Source organism: Lithohypha guttulata, assembly GCF_036872675.1.
Source record: "Lithohypha guttulata strain CCFEE 5908 chromosome Unknown scaffold_1, whole genome shotgun sequence".
Classification (NCBI taxonomy): domain Eukaryota; kingdom Fungi; phylum Ascomycota; class Eurotiomycetes; order Chaetothyriales; family Trichomeriaceae; genus Lithohypha; species Lithohypha guttulata.
In genome coordinates this window covers 1,132,865-1,155,776 of record NW_027042750.1, presented here as the reverse complement: position 1 = coordinate 1,155,776, position 22,912 = coordinate 1,132,865, and the positions used below count along the sequence as shown (strand labels likewise).

The window sequence follows — 22,912 nt, the reverse complement described above, 5'->3', positions numbered from 1 at the left end:
GTATAAGGGCAGGAAGGAGCTATTATGTCGTCCTCGAACCTCGAATGGTGGGCTGAAAAGCTCAATAGCCCGACCGTCACACCGCTTACCAGAGACTACCCAGAGACCTCCCAAGAAAATGTACCAAAACGTCCCATCGAAGCACTTGAGACTTTCAGTACAAGGTCAGAAGGTCTTGCGAAATTGTGCAGCAGCAGAAATGCTGAGATTGTCTTGCTGACCACATTAGTCGCCTTGGTAGGACGACTAACTGGCGACGAGGATGTTTCCATAGGCACAAACACCACTTCTGACGGGCCTCAAATCGTTGTTAGATTATCGCTGACTGCATCTGAGTCTTTCGATCAGCTTTTTGAGAGGGTCGAGTCAGCAGTTCAGGATGCTGGCAGCCATCCTATCTCACTCGAAGAAGTTCGAAGCAAGCTCAATACTCCCATTCTCTTTCGCTTCGCTGCCTACAACACCTCCTCGTTAGGCTCTTCAGGCTACGATACCGTCGATAACGTAGATTTCTTGCTTGACTACAAATGTAGCAAGGATGGGTCACTACAACTGACCGTCAGATACAACCAGCGTCTTTTCTCAAGCATAAGAATACTGGGTTTACTTGAACAGATTGTGCAATTCATCGAAAATGCTGCAGAAGATCCAGCCGCACCGTTGGGTGGTATTGAGTTTATCACACCTCAGCAACGACAGTTACTGCCAAACCCAACAACTGATCTAGAATGGTCCGCTTTCAGAGGAGCCATTCATGACATCTTCTCCAAAAATGCTGAAAAGTACCCTCAACGTCCTTGTGTGATAGAGACCAAGCACGAGGATGGGCCGGAGCGCATGTTCAATTATCGCCAGATTCACGAAGCCTCGAACGTACTCGCGCATCACCTGGTGGACTCTGGGCTACAGCGTGGCGATGTTGTTATGATCTATTCGTACCGGGGCGTTGATCTTGTTGTCGCTGTAATGGGCACATTGAAGGCTGGTGGCACCTTTTCAGTCCTCGACCCTGCTTATCCACCAGACCGACAGAATATTTACCTCGAAGTGTCACAACCAAGAGCACTCGTCATCATCAACAAGGCTACACAAGAGGCTGGAGCCCTAGATCAAAAGGTCCGAACATATATCAAGGACAATCTGCATTTGCGGACGGAGGTACCAGCTCTACAACTTCATGATGATGGAACGGTGACTGGTGGTGAGCAGAATGGTGAAGACATCTTTCAAGCCGTGCTTGAACGTAAAGCCAAGTCTCCTGGAGTTGTGGTAGGTCCAGACTCAACCCCTACATTGTCCTTTACTTCAGGATCCGAGGGCAAGCCTAAAGGCGTCCGAGGACGACACTACTCTCTCGCTTTCTATTTTGACTGGATGGCAAAAACGTTCAACTTGTCCGAGAACGACAAGTTCACTATGCTTAGTGGTATCGCACATGATCCGATTCAGAGAGATATGTTCACGCCTCTCTTTTTAGGCGCGCAGCTTCTGGTACCATCGAAAAACGACATTCAGAACGAGCGTTTGGCTGAATGGATGAAGACTCATGGTGCCACGGTAACGCACCTTACACCTGCTATGGGTCAAATCTTGGTGGGTGGAGCATCTGCAATTTTCGAGAACCTGCATCATGCCTTCTTCGTGGGTGACATCCTGATCAAGCGTGACTGCCGTTCGTTACAGAACTTGGCGCCAAACGTTGCCATAGTCAACATGTATGGTACAACAGAGACCCAGCGAGCTGTCAGCTACTACGAAATTCCCAGCCGAAATGCTCGGGAAGGATACCTTGATGGGATGAAAGATGTCATTCCAGCTGGTCGAGGCATGTACAATGTTCAGCTTCTGGTCGTGAATAGATTTGACAGGACAAAGACGTGTGCTATTGGCGAAATTGGTGAAATTTACGTCAGAGCCAGTGGTTTGGCTGAAGGATACCTTGGCAACCCTGACTTGACAAAGACCAAGTTCGTGGAGAACTGGTTTCCAGGTCACGAAGCTGGTCTTGAAAGTGACGAGAAAAGGCTGGAAGGTCTTAAAGATCAGCCATGGGCGCAGTTCTATCAAGGGCCACGAGATAGACTGTATAGGAGTGGTGACTTGGGCCGGTACACGCCTTCAGGTGATGTCGAGTGCTCAGGTCGTGCAGATGATCAGGTCAAGATTCGAGGTTTCCGAATTGAGCTAGGTGAGATAGATACACATCTTTCGCAGCATCCGCTAGTGCGAGAAAATGTTACGCTTGTACGAAGAGACAAATTTGAGGAACAAACCTTGGTCAGCTACATCGTACCACAGATATCAGCTTGGAGGCAATTCGTGGGGGAACGAGGCTTGCCAGATGAGCAGGATGATGGTTCACTCGCGGGTCGATTCGAGCGGTTCAGACTGCTGCAAGCTGCCGTGCAGGAGTACTTAAGGACGAAACTACCTGCTTATGCAGTACCAACGTTGATCGTGCCGATGCGAGCGATGCCACTGAACCCCAATGGCAAGATCGATAAGCCTAAGCTACCTTTCCCAGATACAGCCATGCTTTCTGCATCGAGGAGGCGAAAGTCGTCCATGCTGCAACCTCAGACAGAGGTAGAAAAGCAGCTTGCTATGGTATGGGCTGGTCTCGTGCCAGGGTTGATCGCCAAAACCATCAAGCCATCAGAGTCGTTCTTTGATCTTGGAGGTGACAGCATGAAAGCTCAACAACTAGCTTACCAGATACGGAGAAGGCTGGTAGTCGATCTGCCCATCAGTGAGCTTTACAGAAGACCTACACTCAAGAATATGGCAGCTACCATTGATCGCAGGAATGCAGCGACTTCACTCGATGGTCATCATGTCGACGATGTCAAACAGGATGTTGAGACGAATGGTGTTAAACAGGAGATCGAGTACGGGGAAGACGCGAAAGCCATGGCTAAGGACTTACCAAAGAGCTTTTCGAAAGCTCAATGGTCAATGATTGAAAGTCCTATTGTCTTCTTGACTGGCGCCACCGGCTTCCTAGGCTGCTTCATCCTCAGAGATCTGCTAGCTAGAACTGGACCCGAAGTGGGCATGGTCTACGTATTGATCAGAGCCAAGGATGAACAGTCAGCTCTTGATCGGTTAACGCGAACATGTCAAGCTTATGGCGTTTGGTCTGACAGCTGGAAGAGTCGGATCAAATGTGTCCCTGGCAACCTGGGTCCAGAACGATTTGGCACTACTGCAGAGCAATGGAAAACTTTGACAGAAGCAGTCGACGTGGTCATCCACAATGGTGCTCAAGTGCATTGGATCAACACATACGAGATGCTCAAGCTGCCAAATGTCCTCGGTACTGTCGAAGCGCTCAAGCTTTGTGCGGAGGGCAAACCTAAGCTCTTTGCTTTCGTCTCTTCAACGAGTGTCCTCGATCACGACTACTACGTGCTAGAATCCACGAGACGAGTTGCGGCTGGAGAAGAAGGAGTGTCAGAAGAGGACACTTTGGAAGGAAGCAGCAAAGGTCTCGGCACTGGTTATGGTCAGAGTAAATGGGTGTCCGAATATCTTACTAGAGAATGTGGCCGACGAGGACTCAGAGGGTGTATCATTCGACCTGGCTACGTTCTCGGAGACTCGGAGACAGGCGCAACCAACACCGACGACTTTTTGATCCGAATGTTGAAGGGTTGTGTTCAGCTTGGCACGAGACCTAACATCAACAACACAGTCAACATGGTACCTGTCAATCATGTTGCAAGGACAGTCGTTGCCTGCGCGTTCAACCCTGCCACGGATGGAGGCGTTTGTGTAGCCCAAATTACTGGACATCCACGACTTCGATTCAACCAATATCTTGCTGCGCTGGAAACTTACGGGTATACTGCCAAAGTGATCGACTACGTTCCTTGGGCATCGTCTCTGGAAGACTATGTGGCAAGTCACGAGGACTTTGCGCTCATGCCGCTGTTCACCTTTGTTGCTAACGACCTTCCGTCGAACACGTTGGCACCTGAACTTGACGACAGTCATGCAGAGACTTCGCTCTATGAAGATGCAAAATGGACTGGAGAAGACGTGAGTGCTGGTAGTGGTGTTACCAAGAACACCATCGGCCAGTATCTTGCATATTTGGTGGCAGTTGGTTTCCTGCCTCCACCAACGAAAGGCAGAGCAATGAATGGACATGCTAGAATGCCCAGCTCGACAAAGGTGCTGCCTAGCGTTGATGTGAGTGACGAGCAGAAGAAGGCACTTGCAAATGTGGGTGGTCGTGGTGCTACAGCATGATTCTCATTCGAGGTGTTCTCTCGCACATACCTAGATAGCTCCGCTCAGGCAGTAAAAGTTCAGTTAGCAAATTTTCGTTGTTTGATCGACTTTGCCATAGATACGCTGCCCTACCTAGCGCCTTCACTACCTTCGGTCTTCCACCCTCTCCTGCAGATAGCGACCTTGAATATCTTTGTATTGTGCGACAGGATGCTTCCAGCCCTTGTCCGGACCATTCCGATGTTGGTGCATTTCGGCCCTCTCGGGAAACACTTTCCGAGAAGTAAAACACCAAAAGGAGTGCGGGCAGATACGGAACGCGTTCATACTGCGGAGGCAAGCCGACCGTCGTTTCCATCCCATCGACCTGTTATCCGTCATCCCATAACGATGTCTGGCTATCTGCTCCCCTCAGATCCCCACATCTTATTACGCGAATGATGCTGTTCTTGCTGTGCTGGGAAAACGCAAAGCCCAGCAGCCGAATAACGAATCCAGCCAGACCGTGCTAACAGCAAGCATCGTGCCTTCTCTTCTCAATACTTCTGCTTGTCTTGTGAACTGTTTACGTACCTTGTTCTCTGTCAAAAGAGCTAATCAAGCGCTCTCAGTCATCATCACTTCGTCTCGTGCTTCTTTTCTAAACCACAAGCGACCTCGGCATTACCAGACTGCTACGGAAAAGGTCTGTCCGTAAAGGTTCGAACAGTGCCAGTCGTTGCAAGAGCAAGTAGCACATATCTTCAAGCCGAAGGACAAAGTCGAGCACGATGGCAGGAGAGAACGGTCAAACAGGTTTTGGGGCGGAGAAGATTAAGACAGACATTGTAACTCTCTCCAGACTCATCACGGAAGAGCAGTCGAAGCACCCAGAGGCCACAGGAGACTTCACGTACGTTCGCAATCCTTGAAAGAGGTATATTGCTAACCCGCTTGCATAGACTGCTGTGTCAAGCCCTCCAGTTCTCCTTCAAGTCGATAGCGTACTATATTCGAAGAGCCACCCTGATCAACCTCACCGGTCTTGCTGGATCGTCAAACACAACCGGTGATGACCAGAAGAAGCTCGATGTGATCTCCAATGATCTTTTCATTGCTGCCATGAAGGGTTCTGGAAAGTGCAGGGCATTGGTATCTGAAGAAGAGGAGGATGTCATCTACTTTGATGAGCACCCCAACGCAAAATACTTTGTCGCATGTGATCCAATCGACGGAAGCAGCAATCTTGACGCTGGTGTTTCTGTAGGCACAATCTTTGCCATTTCTCGTTTGACGGATGAGATAGTCCAGTCTGGAAAGAGACCAGACGTCAAGGACCTGCTCGCACCAGGTACTGAGCTGGTCGCTGCTGGGTGAGTATATCTCCTCTACTGCGCTTGATTTGCTGACCTCGAATGTACAGCTTCACCATGTATGGCGCCTCAGCACAACTTGTTATAACCATGAGAGGTGGTCCTGTCAACGGGTTCACTTTGGTGAGCATCGAGACCTTCAAGAGTACTGTGCGTGATAGCTAACATTGGACCAGGACAATGCTCTAGGCGAATTTATCCTGACACATCCTAACATGAAGATGCCCAAGAAGCGAGGAATCTACTCGGTCAATGAAGGAAACTCGCTGTACTGGGAGGAGAAGACAGTGAACTTTTTTAACAGCCTCAAGTTCCCACCGAAGAGCGTAGACGGAAAAGAGGGCAAGCCATACTCGTCCCGATACATCGGATCCATGGTCGCTGACGCCTACCGAACTCTGCTGTACGGTGGTCTATTTGCCTACCCAGCCGATAAGAAGAGCCCAAAAGGCAAGCTGCGAATATTGTATGAGTGTGCTCCAATGGCTATGATCATGGAACAGGCTGGTGGACAAGCCGTGGATAGCAACATGAGAAGATTGCTAGAAGTAGTGCCAACCAGCATTCACGATAGAAGTGGTATCTATATGGGTAGCTATGAAGAGATGGAGAAAGTCATTGCGGCACATAAGTAGGTCTGTAGTCTATGTTGTTCGACAAGCAGAACACTCGAGTTCGAAGTATCACATCCTCGAATACCACCTGTGCGAATGAATTGCTACGCTTTTATTTTCGACTTAGCAACATTCCGAAACTGTTCTAGAGCCTCTAGGACATCGCCATACTCTTCACCGTCTGTATCACCCGCACTCTGCCTCCTACCATATCTCAAGTCACTTAATGCGCCTACAGTTTCCGCAATCTGCTCCCTCATCCTCGCACATTCAGCTTCTAGTTCTGCTATTTCCTCATCCAAGCTTACACTAGCATTTCCCATCGCCGCCAGTAACGATTCCTTTGTGTGGAAAACTGAGGCAGGCATCGACCTTACTTGATCGTATTGTACATCCTCAGGGATTGGCAACGATCGAGCAGCTGGGTGCAAATCTGACAGATGCTCATACATCGTTTGTTGAGCAGCAAGATGCAACGGGTTAGTAAACTCATCATCCGACGATGCCATCGAGTCTCCATCGTCCTCGTCCTCTCCCTCAACATGCCTCATTCTATCACCGATCTCAACCCCATCCACCCTCCTACGCTTTCTCGCCCTCTCCTCCCTCTCCTTACCCTCACCCTCCTCAAGCGCAATCTGCCTCGCCACTCTCGCTCTCAACGTCGCAGCCTTGGCACCACATTCCCGCTCAATATTGTCCCGCACCTGCTCGATTATATACGAGCGTTGAAATTGGAGGTCTCTGTACAATTGTTTGAGAGCTGGTTTGTATTCTGGGTTGTTTTTGTAGGTTGCTGGAATGAGGTTGAGGAATGAGGTGTAGGGAAGGATGGTTGGTAAGGGGGCTGGTGGGATGAGATAGGATGTTAGGATTTGGGATTCTGTTATGGGAGGGATGTATGGTGTTGTTGTGGATGGCATTGCGAATTGCTGATGGTTGATGCTCAAAATTTTCGATATGCTTGTAATACTGTTGGCTTGGTGAATATATGAGTGTCGGAATTTCTGCTCTGCCTCGTCGTTCTAGGCTGTGATTTCCATTACACAGTAACAAGAGTTCAATCCATCACAGAATCGTGAGTGATCACTGAATGCGATGCTTTGGTGCTTATTGCTCAATTTCTGGCTGTTCCTGCTTCGATTATGGTGAAGGTGGACGCGTTCGTGAACCGGGGAGACGCGTCACACTCAGCCAATCAGAACGAGCAAATAGACTTCACTCTCGGTTCACATATAATTCTCGAAACCGTACTTATTTCTGCTCGCTACTGCACCTTTCGTTTCTGTCACTCCCAGACCACGTTCTGGTATTGGTCAATTCGTTCGCACTTGCACACCTAGTACAACCACGTCAAGCAACACAACTTCACGTCAACAGGCACTCTCAACAATCACTCTTCACAGACAAGATGGCGCCTGCCAATACAGAAGGCAAGGCTGCTTACCAGAAAGACGAAAAAGCGCTATGCTTTCATGGCGAGCTGCTCTACGAGGCCAAGATACTCGACACTCGAAGACAGGATCCAAAAGACAAAAGTAGTCCTTTCGAGTATCGAGTTCACTACAAGGGATGGAAAAACACGTACGTACCTGCATCTTCTATCACTACTTTCACTGCCCATACCAGCCACTTCTGAGGAAAAACGGTTGCCTTATTGCTAGTGACATCCGCAGGTGTAAGCGGATCGGTTTGGTTTGTGTTGCCTCTATTGTGATCAGATGCTTCGTGTCTACAGTCGACCTCTGCTTTTCAATCTATCTTTCTCAAGTTCTTGCACTTCGCCTTCCCATACCCTACCCATCTTCTGGTCTGAGGAAAACTCGCCAACTCTTTGAACAAGCCCTGCATACATATTGGTTTGCATTGTCGAACTTATCAACACGTTGCAATCAACTGGAACCCAAACCATCTTCCTACCAACTAGATCAGTTCTTGAATACAGATCTGTTACAAATCTACCCCTAGGACACTAGTCTCTTCAATATCGATCTGCTCTTTATTCTCTCATCTGCACAACTCTAGCAAAGTATCAACAACTAACTTCCTCTTCCCAGCTGGGACGATTGGGTGCCTCAAGATCGTCTTCGCAAAAACACTGAGGAGAACCGTGAACTCGCAGTAAACCTCAAGAAGGCTGCTCAAGAGCAGAACGCACCAAGATCTGCAAAGCCATTAGCTGCTGCCAAAGGCAGAAAAGGCCAAGCATCTGAGATTGGTTCTGGTCGAGGCAGTGAGGTTAGAGACTCTTCTGTACCGGCTCGAGGTACCAAGAGAGCTAGAGACAACGATATTGAAAAGGTTCGTTCTATTCCTCAGATACTCTGTCCCACGTGAAATCTACGACGTACGCCATGGCCAAGTGGAAGGAAACGGTCCGACTGCCAGACGGTTCACTGAGGGTCGTCGCATCTGGAAAGTTCCCACTGCCAAAGAAGAAGGACGCCACCCATGATGAGGCCAGAAAGGAGGCCAGCAAGGATAAGGCTGCGTCAGAGGCTATGAAGCAGGCCGCATCAGCTGGCGCAACTGAGGAGACCGCACCAAAAGCTCTCAACTTCGACTGGAGCAACGGTGGTCCTCCCACCCACAAATGGGCTGATGTTTTGGGAAGCTTCGATGGTCGTGAAGCTCCACCACATAAAAGACACATCAAGATGCAGCTCCCGAAGCAGCAGAGGGGCTCAATGAAACCGCTTGGGAATCAAGACGCTGTCGGCGTAGAATCTTCTGCAGTGACGGGGAAGCGCAAGGCGGCCGAAGCAGCTGAAGCCACAATGATACCTTCAAAAAAGCGAAAGACTGCGGCTGAACCTACAAGCGGTACCAAAGACCAAACGACCTCAAACCCAGTACGTAACAAGGCTCGAGAACAGCTGCCGGAGCCAGACACTAAGATAGCCTTAGCTGAACCTTCTGGAAGAGTCACCCGAAAGCGACAGCGAGACGAGTCTGACGACAGGGATGGAGGACCAGTAAAGCGTGCAAAGACTGCTGAGGTTGAGGTCCAGAAGGAGCAAGCAAAAGCAAGCGCGAAGCCTGCAAGGGTGCAGACGCCAGCAGCACAAGCAGATGCCCGCGCAAGTGCTGCAGAGAACGGCACCAAAGGCTCGAAGAAGCGACAGCAGGCGTGTAGAGTATGCCGTAGAAGGAAGACTAGATGCAGCGACGAGTGTTATGCCAAGAATGAGGGTCAGCCAAAGCAAGAGAGTCAAGATCAAGTCCAGTCAGAAAATTCTCTGAAAGTTACCTTCACGACTAGCGACGATCCACGAACCATACGCGAGCTCCTAGCTGATGCAAAGAAGAAACGTCAGAATGAAGTTCCACAGCAAGTCGTCTCACAACCAGCAGACACCACAAGCGCCGAGAAAGTCGTTCAGGACTACTATATGGTTGGCTTCATGCGCGTTCCAGCTCGACCATCCAAGAATGAAAAGGAAGGCTCATTAACGTCATCTTCCTCGTCTACTACACGACCTACGGTTCAGATTGACGTCCGTCCTCCGGCTGGTGTCAAGATAAAGCCTCCGCCAAAAAAGTTGCAGCATAAATCACAACCTCATAAACCGCATCCCAAGTTCTTCCTGAAGCGACAGTTGGCACCCATGATTCAGCGGCGTCAACGTGAATTTGCCAACAATCAATAGATTCTCGAGATGCCCATTCCTCTGTCGTCAAGCTTCAATACCTTGCTACTATGGTATCAACCTCCTGAATTTCGTTCAGAGCACATCGCCATATGGCCACTAAAGCAAGGATATTCGCCTCCCCAGCTCATCGCATCAGCCTTGCACAATCTCTTGCATGTCCTTCTTGGTCTCGCCTTCTTGGCTTGAAGAACAGAAGGATGTGTGATTGTAGACGGTAGGCAGAGCCCAAGCAAATGTCCTTTCAACGCATCACGTCAATCTTCCTGCTATGCTCCTACATGTCATATCTTTGATCTCGCCCTTTGTGATTTGAGAATGGGCAGATGTATAGTTGAGCTCGCAGATAGCACTTTGTCGCCTTGCGACAGGGCCGAAACGAACCGGACGCTGCATTCCACCATGAGGACACTATCACCGGACCGCGACCAACAAAATTAATGCCAGGACACGAAACTAACCATGCACACAAAATCTGACATACCACTACTCACAGGAAGACACCTTCTCCACCCGCCCCTCCATCCGCCTCCCCCTCCCCGACCACCTCAAGAACCTCCTGGTCGACGACTGGGAAAACATCACCAAAGCCGGCCTCCTCGTCCCTCTCCCATCCGCCGCTCCCGCAAACTACATCATCGACCAATACTTCAACGAAGAAAAACAAAACCGCCGCCTCGGCAGCGTCGAAGCAGACATCCTCGAAGAATTCTGCATGGGTGTAAAAGTGTATTTTGAAAAGAGCTTACCAAAGATCTTGTTGTACAGGTCTGAAAGAGCGCAGCTAGGGGTTGTGAGGAAGTGGTGGGAATTGGGACAACCTGTTGAGTGGGAGGGAAAGGGGCCCGGTGATTGTTATGGGGCGGAGCATTTGGCAAGGTTACTTGGTATGTATTGATCAGAATCCTCTTTGTGTGGAACGTGAGGACTAACGCGGTAAAACTACAGTCAATATGCCTGAACTCACGGCCCAAACGAACATGGATGCTACTTCGGTACAAAGGCTCAAGGAAGAGCTTAGCAAGTTTACGGTGTGGCTGAGCAAGAATTCGGAGAAGTATTTTGTTGCAAAGTATGAGAAGCTTGATGGTGCTATTGCGGGATGAGATGGTTGATTTCAGGTTGGCTGATGGATCAGTGGAAGGCGGTGGCATCAAGATAAGGAGAGCGTTGATAAGAAGAAACTGTTGACATCCGGTCCGTGCGAGAGAGGGGCAAGCAAGCAGATACACATTCGGCCAGCCTTCATGACTGGCGTCGTGGTGGTCTTTGAGGCAACGAATGGTGATCACTGAGATGAATAAGCTGAGCTATCTCCAGGCTCGAGCATTGTTCATTACTGCTCTCGGAGAGGCTATCAAGAGCATACAGCAGTGATTGTAAAGGGTTTAGCGTCAGCGTTATCAGGATGCCATGGGTGTCAGCAACAGCCATAAATGTTTAACATAGAGACACAAGCATCCCACTCAATCAGTGTTTGGGTGTGACGAAGTGTTGAACAGAGCTCACACGGTGCGCACACTCAACACTTGATAGTCAACTACGAAGCATGGTTTTGCAATAACCCTTATGCTACCTACAGCTATGTACAACCATCGCAGCAACGATGAACTGGAAACAATGAAAACAGACACGTAAGATCGCATCTCGCTGCCAGGCCATGTCCTTCGTCAATGAGCAAAACGTGAACTTACGACTCGACCCCTTCCACGTTTGCAGGATTCGGACTGCTGGACTCTCCGAGGGCGATCGAAACATCGCGTGTTGAGTTTGCGTTTGAGGTTGCGGGTCGTTGATCGTCCTCTTCTCGTTTCTTCAGGTTCGCAATGTTCAGCTGGACAATCGAAATCGAACATTGTAACATCTTCGTAGTTGTTGTGTTCCTTGGTCTTTTCCTCAAAAATATGGATGTCACTATCCACGCAAACATAGTCCAGTGTTCCGTAGCTCTCGATACTGATACATGTCCTATCGCTAGCATTAGACATCATGTCTTGCGATAGTCCTAGTAGAAGTGGCGCGGATGAGCAGTCGTCAATAGTCAAGGTTTCTGGTTCCTTGACATCTTGGGAACTGCTCCTGGAACTAGGCATTAGCCTCGAAACGTGGTTCGAAGCATCATCGAGGTCACTGCTTGTCATCATGTACTCGTCTATCAGTTCATATTTTGTCTGTCGCTCGGCTTCTGTTGCCTCAGTGTTTTGAATGTTCGACCTATCCCACAGCACAGTGGGAACAGGCTCGTACGCACCAGCATCGTCCCAAGACATGTGATAGACCCAATCAGGACTCTCAATCACCTTCTGAAGCTCCTCCCAGGACATTGACGATTGAACTTTTCTCTTGAATGCTTCAAGTTGTGCTTGATCAATGCGCTTGGACAAAGGCATCCTTGATGAGGGCCGTTTGACAGCCTTGTCTTCAGCCGCATATGCTCTCAACGCACCGAAAGTCTTGTCTTGGCAGTCGAAGTGCTTGTGCGTGTGCAAGTTGTGATCCAAGATCATAGAATCATGTTTGATGGCCACAATGTGCTGTCCAGCTCTATGATGAGAAGAGCGACCAAGATATGTGCCGTTAACAACCACTCGCTGATCGTATAGATGTGCAGGCGAACGCCGGACAGATACTGGAAACTCGAGATCATCCTCCTAAAATCTGAGATCCCAACCAATCACAGGACCCAGTCGAGGAAGTTCATCAGCGACAGACTGCACGTCCTTGTCACCTCTGCCAGAAAGGCAGATGACGATATTTTTGTCCTTGCCAATCTTCTTAGCCCATTGCATGGCTCCGTAGATAGCATGAGCAGTTTCCAAGGCTGGTATGATGCCCTCCGTCTCGCTCAGAGTACGGAAGCCAATGAATGCTTCCGCATCTGTGGCATTGATAAAGGTAGCCCGGTCGGCGTCCTTCCAGCCCGATAGCTCTGGACCAACACCAGGATAATCAAGCCCGGCAGATATGGAATGTGTATCGCTGATCTGACCATGCTCATTTTGGAGAACATAAGTGCGAACACCATGTAGGACTCCAATGCTGCCTCCACTGAGAGTGGCAGAGTGGCGACCAGTATCTACACCATCACCGCCAGCTTCGACACCCACGAGCTGAACGGAGTGATCATTACTGAATGGGTAAAACATGCCGACAGCATTGCTGCCACCACCAACGCAGGCAACAACTGCATCGGGTAAGCGACCTGTCAGCTCCTGCATTTGTTTCTTGGTCTCCTGACCAATGACCGACTGAAAGGTGCGAACAATAGTTGGGAACGGATGAGGACCAATGGCACTGCCGATAATGTAATGTGTGCTGTCAAGATCGACAACCCAAGCTCGCATCGCCTCGTTGACGGCATCTCGAAGTGTTCTACTTCCTGCCTCAACGGCGATGACCTTGGCACCGAGCAGCTTAATTCTGAAGACATTCAAAGCTTGTCGGCGAACATCTTCAGCGCCCATGTAGATGACACACTCCATGCCGAACCTTGCACAAACAGTAGCAGTGGCTACACCGTGCTGACCAGCACCTGTCTCGGCGATGATTCTGTTCTTGCCCAGTCTTCTAGCGATTAGAATCTGACCGAGTGCGTTGTTGATCTTGTGACTGCCTGTATGATTGAGATCCTCTCGCTTCAGGTAGATGTTGGCACCTCCAGCTTTTTCAGTCAGGCGTGGAGCTAGATGCAGAGAGGACTCGCGGCCCATGTAGGGGTAGTATGATCTGAATTCCTCCCAGAACTTTGGATCATTCCTTGCCTGATTAAATCCTTCCTCAAGTTCAGCTAGACAATCCATGAGTGATTCTGGCACGTATTGACCGCCAAATTGACCGAATCTATTTGGAATAGCGTCTGGATTGGGCTCTGTACCATTTGTAGAAGAGTTCAGTGCGTCCAGTTGGTCAGCTAGACCCGGCTCGTCAGGTCTATCAGCGTCGGTTATGACCTCGTCCACATGAACTGGAATGCCATGCAGACCATTTGTAGTGTTGCCATTTGGCTCTTTCGCAGCACTCATGGTCTCGACCATGCCCACTTCCCTGGTTAAGCCATTCGTGTTATTTTTAAGTCCTGGTCTTCTGCCAGTGATTTGTGCACAGTAATCCTCAGCAGCCTTGCCAGCCTCACCTGGTTTAGCGTTGCCGAGCTCAATGACGATTTGACTTCCTATCACCACGCCCTCTGCAATATTCTGGAGACTGAGAAAGTGCTCTCTTGTGCTCACACCAAATCCAACCGCAGCTGGAATGCCACCAGAGTACTGGTGCACTCTCTCAAGCAGTTCAGGCAGTTTCGTGTTTAGCGTACCAGTTGCACCTGTGACACCCATTCTGGAGACAACGTAGATGAAAGAGTCTGCAATCGAGCAAAGTAGCTTCATCCTCTTTTCTGAGGTAGCTGGTGCGATCAGGGGCACATATGACAGGCCGTGGTTTTTGCAGTTGTTTCTGAAGCGTACTGCCTCCTCGGGAGGTAGATCGACCATGATAAAGCCATTTATGCCCGCCTCTTTGCAGTCCGTAAGCATTCTGTCTTCGCCATATCGTAGCAGTGGATTGTAGTAGCCCATGAAGACCACTGGGACGGTCAGACCTCGATTCCTGGCGTCTCGAACGCATTGCAGGGACGAAGAAACAGTAACACCGTTGGCTAGAGCAACGTTGTTCGACTTTTGAATGGTAGGGCCGTCTGCGATAGGATCCGTGAAGGGTAGACCGAGCTCAATCACGTCTGCACCAAGTCATTAGCTTCTGTGTGGTCAAGTGTATACGAAGGAACCATACCAACGCCACCTGCTTGCAGACCTAGCATGACATCTGCTGTCTGGTCTGCGGTGGGGTAGCCACTGGTGAAGTAGCCCACCAGAGCAGCTCGGCCCTCAGCCTTCGTCTCAGCGAAAGCTTTCTTGAGTCCCTCCATATTGGTCGAATTGTGTATAGATACAAGTCGTGTTGGATTTTTTGAGTTATAATCACAGCTTGTATGCATGCAACCCGTAGTAAGAATCTTTGTGTAGAAGACTGAGGTCAGGTACCAAAACGCCTTCCTATGTCATGTCATTGACTCATAAAATAATTCGTGTATAGGGAAGTCGTCAAAAATACCGAGTCACAATCCTATAAAAGTTGAACATAGCGACGTTCTCGCCCACCGAAAAAGTGGATCAAGGACCCTTTCATGAAGAGCGCTGCACCGTACCTGCCTCGTGGTGGGGATTTCAGAAGCTGTAAAACCCCGGCGCTTCTGCTGTTCCTGCCGAACTCGCTTGGACAAGCCTTGATTTTAATGCACTGGCACAACAAATGAAAGGTTGACCAGCTCTCAACTTCATAGGATCGACAGCTTCCGAGCTCTCTGCCTAGACGTGGTCACGAAGAGGACCATACATGCAGGCTTAAAAGCTACAGTCTGTGATCTTCGAGTACAGCCAACGGAATCATTGCAGCTCATGGCGTTGGCATTTCAACGCTCTTCTTACTACATATCTTGATCACGAATCCGTGCCGATAACCCTCAAAAATCACCGCAATCTCAATCGGACCCCACTTCTCAGAGCCACGGCTGCTCCAGCAGCTGCTATACCAAGAGCGGTTAATCCCATAGTCTGGTAGCTCACGAGAGATTCCTCGACAACACGACCTATCTTGGTAACGTAGCCTTCTTGTAACCTATCAGCCCCGGTCCCAGACACTTCATATTCGTTCCAGTCGATGTTGCTCAGCATCTATAGTATGTTAGCTTGAATTCTTTTAGCGAACAACAAGGGCCCGAGCTTACCTTTTGATAGTCAACTACCGTTCTTGACCAGTTTTGTGTGATCTTGCCATTGTCTTCACGCTTGTACCAGCTGCCACATCCAGGATCGTTGAAAGAGCTCTGTTGTAGTTCGCGCTGGATCTCTTCGTTGTATGTCTTCACTCTTTGCTCCTTGGGCTTGATAGTCAGTTGGCCGCCATCTCTTCGTGCTTGAAGAACCTCCTTGATGAGAGCATTGATGTATCGACTCTGGGCCTCGATCATCAATATGATACTGTTGTGGCCTAGGTTGGTGTTGGGTCCGTAAAGCATGCCAAAGTTCGGGAGTGATTCGACGGTAATACCATACAAAGCCTCTCCACCCTCCTTCCAGACACTTTGCAGTGTACGCCCAGCGCTGCCAGTAATCTCGATTGGGTGCATGAATTCCACAGTCTTGAAGCCGGTGGCACAGATGATGAGATCGTATTCCTCTTCATGGCCATCAGTTACGATACCTTTCTCCGTGATTCTGTCGATGCGTCCAGTCTCCAGCTTGACATTGTCTCTCGAGAACACAGGTAGATAGTCGTCGGAGATGATGACTCGCTTGCATCCTATTTTGTATTTGGGCTGCAGCTTCTCCCAAAGGTCAGGCCTGTCAGGAAGCTGCGCACGCATATGATCTTTTGCTTGGCCTTCCAAAAATTGAGCAACTGGGTGATTGTTGTCGAAGACTGCATTGTAGAATGCCTCTCGGAAGTCCATCATGTCTGCTCTCTTTCTGTGGCGTACGTATGGCAGGTACCTGTACATGCTTCGCTTCCACTCTGGAATAGGTTCGTCGAGTCGCGGGATCACCCAGTTCGGTGTTCGCTGGTGTATAGTCAAGTGATCTACCTCTTTAACTATCTCGGGGATGATCTGGGCTGCGGTCGCACCGTTGCCAATGATAGCAACCTTCTTGCCTCTCAGATCGTATGACCAATCCCATCTTGCAGAATGCATAAGCTTGCCTTTGAATGTCTCGATACCTTCAATGCTCGGCGCTTTTGGCTGGTTCAGCTGTCCCACAGCGCTGACAAGGAAATCACTCTTTAGAATGTACTGAGAACCAAATTCCGAGTCCTTACTACCTTCAACTCGAACATCAACGTGCCATTTCTTGGTAGCATCGTCCCATTTGGCAGACTCAACTGTGCTGTTGAAACGAACGTAGCGGTACAGCTCGTACTTCTGGGCGACGCCGACGAGATATCTCTGCATTGTTTTCAGCAGTTATTCTGGTTACGAGTATTTTGTGCTTACCAGAATCTCTTCCTGACCAGGGTATTCTCTAGTCCAGTCCGAGTTTTGCTCGAACGAGTAGCTATACAGATGCGACCACACTGCCAACAATTAGAAATAGCAGGAGAAAGATATGCTTCACCAACCATCACAACAGCAACCCGGGTACTTGTTATCCCTCCATGTGCCACCTACACCACCACTTCTCTCTAGTATGACAAAGTTCTTGCACTTGTTACGCTGGATAAGGTCGATTGCTGTGCACATGCCACTGATGCCACCACCGATAATCACGACCGCAGCTTCGGTATGATCTCTGTTTCCCTGAGGAACAGTTGGCCATGCTTCAGATCCAGCCATCTTGCAGCAGGTTACTTTCTTCTGAAGAGGATTGTCTCGAAAACGTCTGCTGCCTCAAGCCAGGATAGAAACGATGGCAGATCCTACTCAAATAGAAGTCTGAGAGAATATAGAAGCTCAACTTCACAAGGACATCTTGCGATGTTGTGCTGCACTCGCGCAGACTTTCGCGCTTGCCACGCCATAACGATTCTATGCATGTCCCGAGGCTGCTGGATCGCGACGACTCGTCGAGACTCGTTCGATGCATAATGAGGTGGATCGCATCTCGTGGAGACGGTTGTGAAGCTAAAGATACTCCTCGGCAATCCGGGGTAAAGGGATCCATTTCGTGTCAGTTGATTCGCAGATCTAATCAGGTCGAGTCAATTACATTACTTGGCTACTATGCTATTGACTCTTTGATATTGAGTCAGCAATGGTCGTATGGTAGACACAAACTATGTGGTGCGAGAAAACGTAGCCTGTATCACTTTTCCACATCCACTCGTTTTGTGATATAATAGCAACAGCATAGGTGCATGGCTAGGTTTGAGCAGAGTCATTGTTGACCTGTCCGACTGTCCATGATCCCCTTGTTTCCAAACACACTCGTCTCACCTCGCCGAAGGCTTCCTGATTGAGCCCCATTCGATCCACCGCGCACTCATTCGCACAGTTCTGCACCTCTAACCCTCGTCAGTCTCGTGTCTTGCTTCAAGACAACACACGCAACGTTCAGTCAGAGGGTATTGTGAGCTCATCCTAGCTAGTGTAGCCACAATGTTGTTCAGGCTCAACAGTAGCCGTAGAATGAGTCTGAGGCAACAATTTGTAGAGTGGCTCGCGCGGTAGTAAGTGGACGATTCAGCTTGGTATTGCGTCGTGGTCTCTAAATGTCGCGGGAGATCGTATCTGTTAAAGCCGTTATCCCGAGGTTTAGTTCTGACACCGGGAATGTGCAACGTCTTTTAGTTTATTAAGTTCAACATCCAGCTGCATCAGCCTTTGAAATAATAGATGAGCAAGAAGCAGAATAGAAAGAAGATGATAGCACCAGCCCAAAAGATCCACTTGTCCTGCTTTGCACGTCGTTCGACCATTCTGATGGTATCCCCACTCACACCGAGGGTATTGGCAACACTGTAGAGCTTCCGTTGCGTCCCTTTCAGTACCTCTTTCTGCTGGCCCAAGTCGCCTAGCACAGCTCGCCCACGGTCGAGAAACTCGTCAATCTGCGAGTTGGCCTGAGAGAAGAAGTTCTGTTCGCGCAGGGCATGGTCTTCTCTAGTGTAGTTGTCAGCTCCTGCACCGAAGCTGAGACCGTCGTTTGTGTTTTTATGAGCTGGAGCAAATGCGCTCGAGGTATTGCTGGAGGCGTGAGCATAAGGGTTTTCTGGAGTGACTCCTCCACCCGAGGTTCCGCTCGCAGCGTATGGACGTCTATGACCAAGCAGCTCGTTGCGGTTGTCGACATGGACAGCAGTCTCGCGTTCCTTTTTGAGTTCGTCAAATTGAGCTCTATAGCTCGCCAGATCTCCTCGAAAGTTCTTTAGACGTTCTCCTGCCTTTTCTTTCTTCTCTGGGTTCAACTCATTTCGTGAAAGGTTCTCGTAGTCTGTAAGGGTACGGGACAGGTTCTGCAACGAGGTCGAGATCTGACCCTGCAAGGCTGCACTTGCAGTCTGAGGCGATTGAGCGAAAGTGTCGAGGTCTTTGCGCAAAGATGTAGACTGCTTGAGAGCGCTGTTGAAGAGGACATTCTACCTGGTCTTAGAACAGACATTAGAACAGCAATCTATTGACTTACCATTGTTGCCGGTTGCCTTTGGCGTTTTCCTTGAAGTACAAGCGACACGAGCAAAGCATGAAAGCCACTGCAAAGCAATAGAGGATACAACACATTCAACGGACCATTTGAGGCAGAAGAGGGCAGGAGAAGCCAGGTGGCAGAACTGAATGGCAACAGAAACTCGAAACTGTTCTACCTTCGAGAGCCCATCCTATGCAAGGACACACTTCGAAGACCATTGATGCATCTCGTCACTCTAAAGGCACAGGTCGAACACATTTTCAGGTATAGATCGTAAGCCACATGCCATATTTTAATGCCGTAGACATTAACTGACAAGGTCGATCGGGGGAACCTCTAATTGGTTGGACCAAGATTGTGACCACAAGCCACATGCTTCTAGCATCCATCGTCATCTCTCTGTTCGAAGCTGTTGCAACTGATCAACATCGCGACTGTTCTTCCATCACGAGACCTTTTTGAATCAGCTCGATCCTGACCTAGAAGTACCTATACTTGCGTCGCGTCCTGTATCATCCCTCGAATCCACCTTCACCATGAGCTACGCAGCTGTTGCGGCCTCTGGCCCAAAGCAATCTCCAGAAGAAGTAAGTGTGCTGCCAGAATGCTTGCCTGTTCATGATAAAGACTAATATTGTTTACAGGCGTAAGCTATGCAATTATGTTCGAGTATTCTCATGCTGACTATGAATCTTAAGACGCGCTCAACCCGTGCCTCAACTATCAGCTGACGATCTGGACTCCTCGAGCTCGATGGTCGATGTGGACTCTCCCCATGTGTCAAGCGTCACCTCCGACTTCAAGGACCAAGCCGTAAAGACAGAGACTCAAGCTGAGCGCATGGCTCAGGAGGCCGACCACAAGGCTCGCGTCGAATCTGCCCGTGCCGAGGAGAAGGCCAAAGAGGAGGCGAACAAGGCGAAAGAGAAAGCTGAAGAGGCAAAGAACAAGGCCGCCGCCAAGGGCAAAGAGGTCAAGAAGGCTGCCAAACAAGAAGCCCGTCACCTTGACGCGAACAAGGACAACCCAGTCTTCGTCGGTAATGCTATTTTGTGGACAGTTACTGCTGTGGCTGTGGCTGTCGGCGCTTATCAGAAGCACACCGAAGGCAAGCTTGACGTTGAGCTTGCTGGCAAGGTCGCCCTGGGTCTTGGTGTACTTGGCGCCGCTGATTATTTTGGCAGCAAGTAAGTCTTCATCCTCTCACGCGTTTGTCTACAGTCCGCTGACTATTCATAGGTGGCTAGTTGAGAACAAGTTTCCGGTCGATAATAGCAACAAATGAGCGAAGTTTTGATTCAGTGCCCCAGATTGTTCCAACCTCTCACCTCGATACGTTTTGGCCGGTATTAGGTGGGCATGTATCTATACTATATTCTGGTTCAGCAGCGGAGTTCATACATGATACCCTTCTTTGGTAAACCTCAAAGAATCCAAGCGTATGATCTCGACATTGTGACTTTGCAACGCGGCTCTTGGGGTCCCGCGCACAGCAGATTAGTTATGGCTCTACTGTTCACACAAGATCAACAGCTTAGGAAGACGTTCCGCAACTAACTTTCGTGTCCTGTTTACTGCCACCAGAGTGGGATATGTCAGCTGCTGGTTCATGCGTCACAATTCGGATACTCTTTCATCAAAAACATACGATCAGACAAGATCTCTGAATAGCACCAACAATCCACCGACACGGCATATCAAAGGATCAAGCTGGACAGATGTGAAGCTTATGTCAGTCTCGGCGATCTTGAGCGCATCCGCGCACTTGCTATCCGTCATGTGCAAGGTCTGTTCCGTACAACCTATCATCGCTAGCACGCCTCCTACCAATACCACCGAGCAGAATTCTAATGTCTTTGTGCGAAATTCACGGACTGCAGTGATCCATGCCTACTCTGATATTCCTTTGTTCTCTGCATGATGACTCGACCAAAACTCAATACTGCGGAGGTTTCTTGGTGAGTAGCCTGTCAGAAGAACCACAGGCTGCGTGGGATTACTACCATTCTCATGGTGCAGCTCCTACAAGGAGGTAACCGCCATTGTTCGTCGGAGTCAGCTCTTTCCACAATATACCAGAGCGACTTCCTTTCATGGGTTCTTCATCCAGACCACACGTCCACGGCACCTGCCTTGTCTTCATATACGTTATTTATTGCCCTCCCTTGACTGCCGCATTTTGACCTTCGTCCTTCGTTCGCCTTTTTTACATTTTGCAATTCTGTGACAACGAACACTACAGAAAACTTCTCAAGTCGTTGGAAAACCATTCTACCCTCGAACCCATCATGTCTCGTATTCCCATCGTCCGAAACTCGGATTATCGTTTGAACGGCCCAAAGTCCTATGCTTACGCCCTCATTAAATACAATCTGACTCCTAGTCAGCCTGGCAAATTCTATCGAGAGAATGCCCACTCCAAACTGATGATGAAGAACACAGACGGCGCTCATGCAATCGTTACTGCTGACGATGTGATGAACGATTCCTTCTACACTTGTCCTGTTCAAGTTGGTACTCCTCCTCAGACACTTGACCTCAATTTGGATTCTGGATCGTCCGACCTCTGGTAAGTCTTCTATCCGTTCTCTACTCACACATCGGTTGACAGAGAAAGGTTCTGGTCGACCAAGCTCGACAAGCGAGTCCAGCGTGCAGGCAAAGCCAACGAAGTTGCAATCTTTGACACTGCTAAATCATCCACCTTCAAGCCCGTCCCAAGTTCCACCTGGAAGATCACCTATGGCGACGGCTCTGGTGCTTCGGGCGTTGTTGGTACTGACGATATTCAGATTGGAGACATCACGGTCAAGGGACAAGCTATCGAACTTGCAACCGAGATCTCAAGCAGTTTCCAGAACCAGACATCCAGTGGCCTGTTGGGTCTGGCCTGGGGCGATCTCAATACAGTAACTCCGACTCCGGTCAAGACACCAGGTAAGCAAGCAGCAACGTTCGTTACGACAGGGTGCTAATTTTCTGCTATAGTCGAGAACATGATCGCTCAAGGTTCCCTCCCAACCGATGCTCAAATGTGGTCATGCTATCTGGGATCTGTCAAGGACATCAACGACCCTGATCACGGCAACTCCTGGTATCTCTTCGGTCCCTATGACAAATCAGTCGTCGAGGCATCAGGTCAAGAGATTGCGTGGACTCTCATAGACAACACACAGGGCTTTTGGATGTTCGACTCTGACGCTGCAACAATCAATGGCCAAACTCTAGAGCTCCCAGAAGGCAAGGCGATGGCCGATACTGGCACCACTCTCATGCTCTGTGACGACAAGTTCTGTCAAGCACTGTATGATGCCGTTGATGGTGCACGATTTGATCCCCAAGTCGGTGGCTGGATCTTGCCGTCTGACAATATCGACAAGCGCCCAGAGCTGAAAGTCAAAGTTGGCGCAGACAAGTATATCACCATTGAGAAGGAGCAACTCAGCTGGGCCGAGCTTGAAGATGGTTCGGGCATGAGCTTCGGCTCGATTCAGTCCAACGGTAACGCTCCATTTGCCATCTTTGGCGACACCTTCTTGCAATGCTGCTATGCTGTAAGTTCACACTCTGGCTATATGAGAAGCTTTATGCTAACTTGAGATAGATCTTTGACGTCGGCAACCAACGTTTTGGCTGCGTCCAGCGACCTGATCCTACTCCAGCTGGAAAATAAAAATGGACGGCTTGCATGCACGGAGCTCCTGTATCGTGGACATTTGGTTTCTATCGTTTACGTCGGACTAAGAAGTTCGTGTATGAATACGTGGCTGGAAGCTGAGTTTCTATGCCAGAACCAAGCTATCGATCCAGCGAAGCATCAATACCTTTACATATCTTTCACGTCAACAACCTGAGAAGTAACTCTGCGATCGTGCATCAGT

The 22,912-nt window shown here is 49.3% G+C and overlaps 10 protein-coding genes across 10 annotated transcripts; 6 read left to right on the top strand and 4 right to left on the bottom strand.

Moving 5' to 3' along the window:
- Window positions 1–24: 24 nt before the first annotated feature.
- Window positions 25–4,254, top strand: LYS2 (large subunit of alpha-aminoadipate reductase; the record flags this gene model as incomplete). Its single annotated transcript, XM_064894806.1, has 1 exon — window positions 25–4,254. The coding sequence occupies one exon, from the start codon at window positions 25–27 to the stop codon at window positions 4,252–4,254; it is 4,230 nt and encodes a 1,409-aa protein (XP_064757493.1).
- Window positions 4,255–5,006: 752 nt separating this feature from the next.
- FBP1 (Fructose-1,6-bisphosphatase) lies at window positions 5,007–6,223 on the top strand (the record flags this gene model as incomplete). Its single annotated transcript, XM_064894805.1, has 4 exons — window positions 5,007–5,128; window positions 5,178–5,588; window positions 5,639–5,711; window positions 5,765–6,223. 4 exons carry the CDS (start codon window positions 5,007–5,009, stop codon window positions 6,221–6,223), a joined length of 1,065 nt encoding a protein of 354 aa, XP_064757492.1.
- A 1,390-nt stretch (window positions 6,224–7,613) lies between these two features.
- EAF3_2 (Esa1p-associated factor) lies at window positions 7,614–9,852 on the top strand (the record flags this gene model as incomplete). Its single annotated transcript, XM_064894804.1, has 3 exons — window positions 7,614–7,786; window positions 8,260–8,468; window positions 8,522–9,852. The coding sequence occupies 3 exons, from the start codon at window positions 7,614–7,616 to the stop codon at window positions 9,850–9,852; spliced, it is 1,713 nt and encodes a 570-aa protein (XP_064757491.1).
- Window positions 9,853–10,009: 157 nt separating this feature from the next.
- On the top strand, window positions 10,010–10,958 carry EAF3_1 (Esa1p-associated factor; the record flags this gene model as incomplete). Its single annotated transcript, XM_064894803.1, has 3 exons — window positions 10,010–10,054; window positions 10,349–10,739; window positions 10,801–10,958. The coding sequence occupies 3 exons, from the start codon at window positions 10,010–10,012 to the stop codon at window positions 10,956–10,958; spliced, it is 594 nt and encodes a 197-aa protein (XP_064757490.1).
- A 564-nt stretch (window positions 10,959–11,522) lies between these two features.
- LTR64_000417 (uncharacterized protein) lies at window positions 11,523–12,242 on the bottom strand (the record flags this gene model as incomplete). The annotated part of the gene is made up of 1 exon (XM_064894802.1): window positions 11,523–12,242. One exon carries the CDS (start codon window positions 12,240–12,242, stop codon window positions 11,523–11,525), a length of 720 nt encoding a protein of 239 aa, XP_064757489.1.
- Window positions 12,243–12,503: 261 nt separating this feature from the next.
- LTR64_000416 (uncharacterized protein) lies at window positions 12,504–14,776 on the bottom strand (the record flags this gene model as incomplete). Its single annotated transcript, XM_064894801.1, has 2 exons — window positions 12,504–14,587; window positions 14,641–14,776. The coding sequence occupies 2 exons, from the start codon at window positions 14,774–14,776 to the stop codon at window positions 12,504–12,506; spliced, it is 2,220 nt and encodes a 739-aa protein (XP_064757488.1).
- A 601-nt stretch (window positions 14,777–15,377) lies between these two features.
- LTR64_000415 (uncharacterized protein) lies at window positions 15,378–17,239 on the bottom strand (the record flags this gene model as incomplete). The annotated part of the gene is made up of 4 exons (XM_064894800.1): window positions 15,378–15,581; window positions 15,635–16,852; window positions 16,901–16,980; window positions 17,026–17,239. The coding sequence occupies 4 exons, from the start codon at window positions 17,237–17,239 to the stop codon at window positions 15,378–15,380; spliced, it is 1,716 nt and encodes a 571-aa protein (XP_064757487.1).
- A 980-nt stretch (window positions 17,240–18,219) lies between these two features.
- BOS1 (Protein transport protein bos1) lies at window positions 18,220–19,031 on the bottom strand (the record flags this gene model as incomplete). The annotated part of the gene is made up of 2 exons (XM_064894799.1): window positions 18,220–18,981; window positions 19,029–19,031. 2 exons carry the CDS (start codon window positions 19,029–19,031, stop codon window positions 18,220–18,222), a joined length of 765 nt encoding a protein of 254 aa, XP_064757486.1.
- A 753-nt stretch (window positions 19,032–19,784) lies between these two features.
- LTR64_000413 (uncharacterized protein) lies at window positions 19,785–20,316 on the top strand (the record flags this gene model as incomplete). The annotated part of the gene is made up of 2 exons (XM_064894798.1): window positions 19,785–20,218; window positions 20,271–20,316. The coding sequence occupies 2 exons, from the start codon at window positions 19,785–19,787 to the stop codon at window positions 20,314–20,316; spliced, it is 480 nt and encodes a 159-aa protein (XP_064757485.1).
- A 1,003-nt stretch (window positions 20,317–21,319) lies between these two features.
- On the top strand, window positions 21,320–22,704 carry LTR64_000412 (uncharacterized protein; the record flags this gene model as incomplete). The annotated part of the gene is made up of 4 exons (XM_064894797.1): window positions 21,320–21,600; window positions 21,649–21,968; window positions 22,020–22,585; window positions 22,636–22,704. 4 exons carry the CDS (start codon window positions 21,320–21,322, stop codon window positions 22,702–22,704), a joined length of 1,236 nt encoding a protein of 411 aa, XP_064757484.1.
- Window positions 22,705–22,912: the final 208 nt, after the last annotated feature.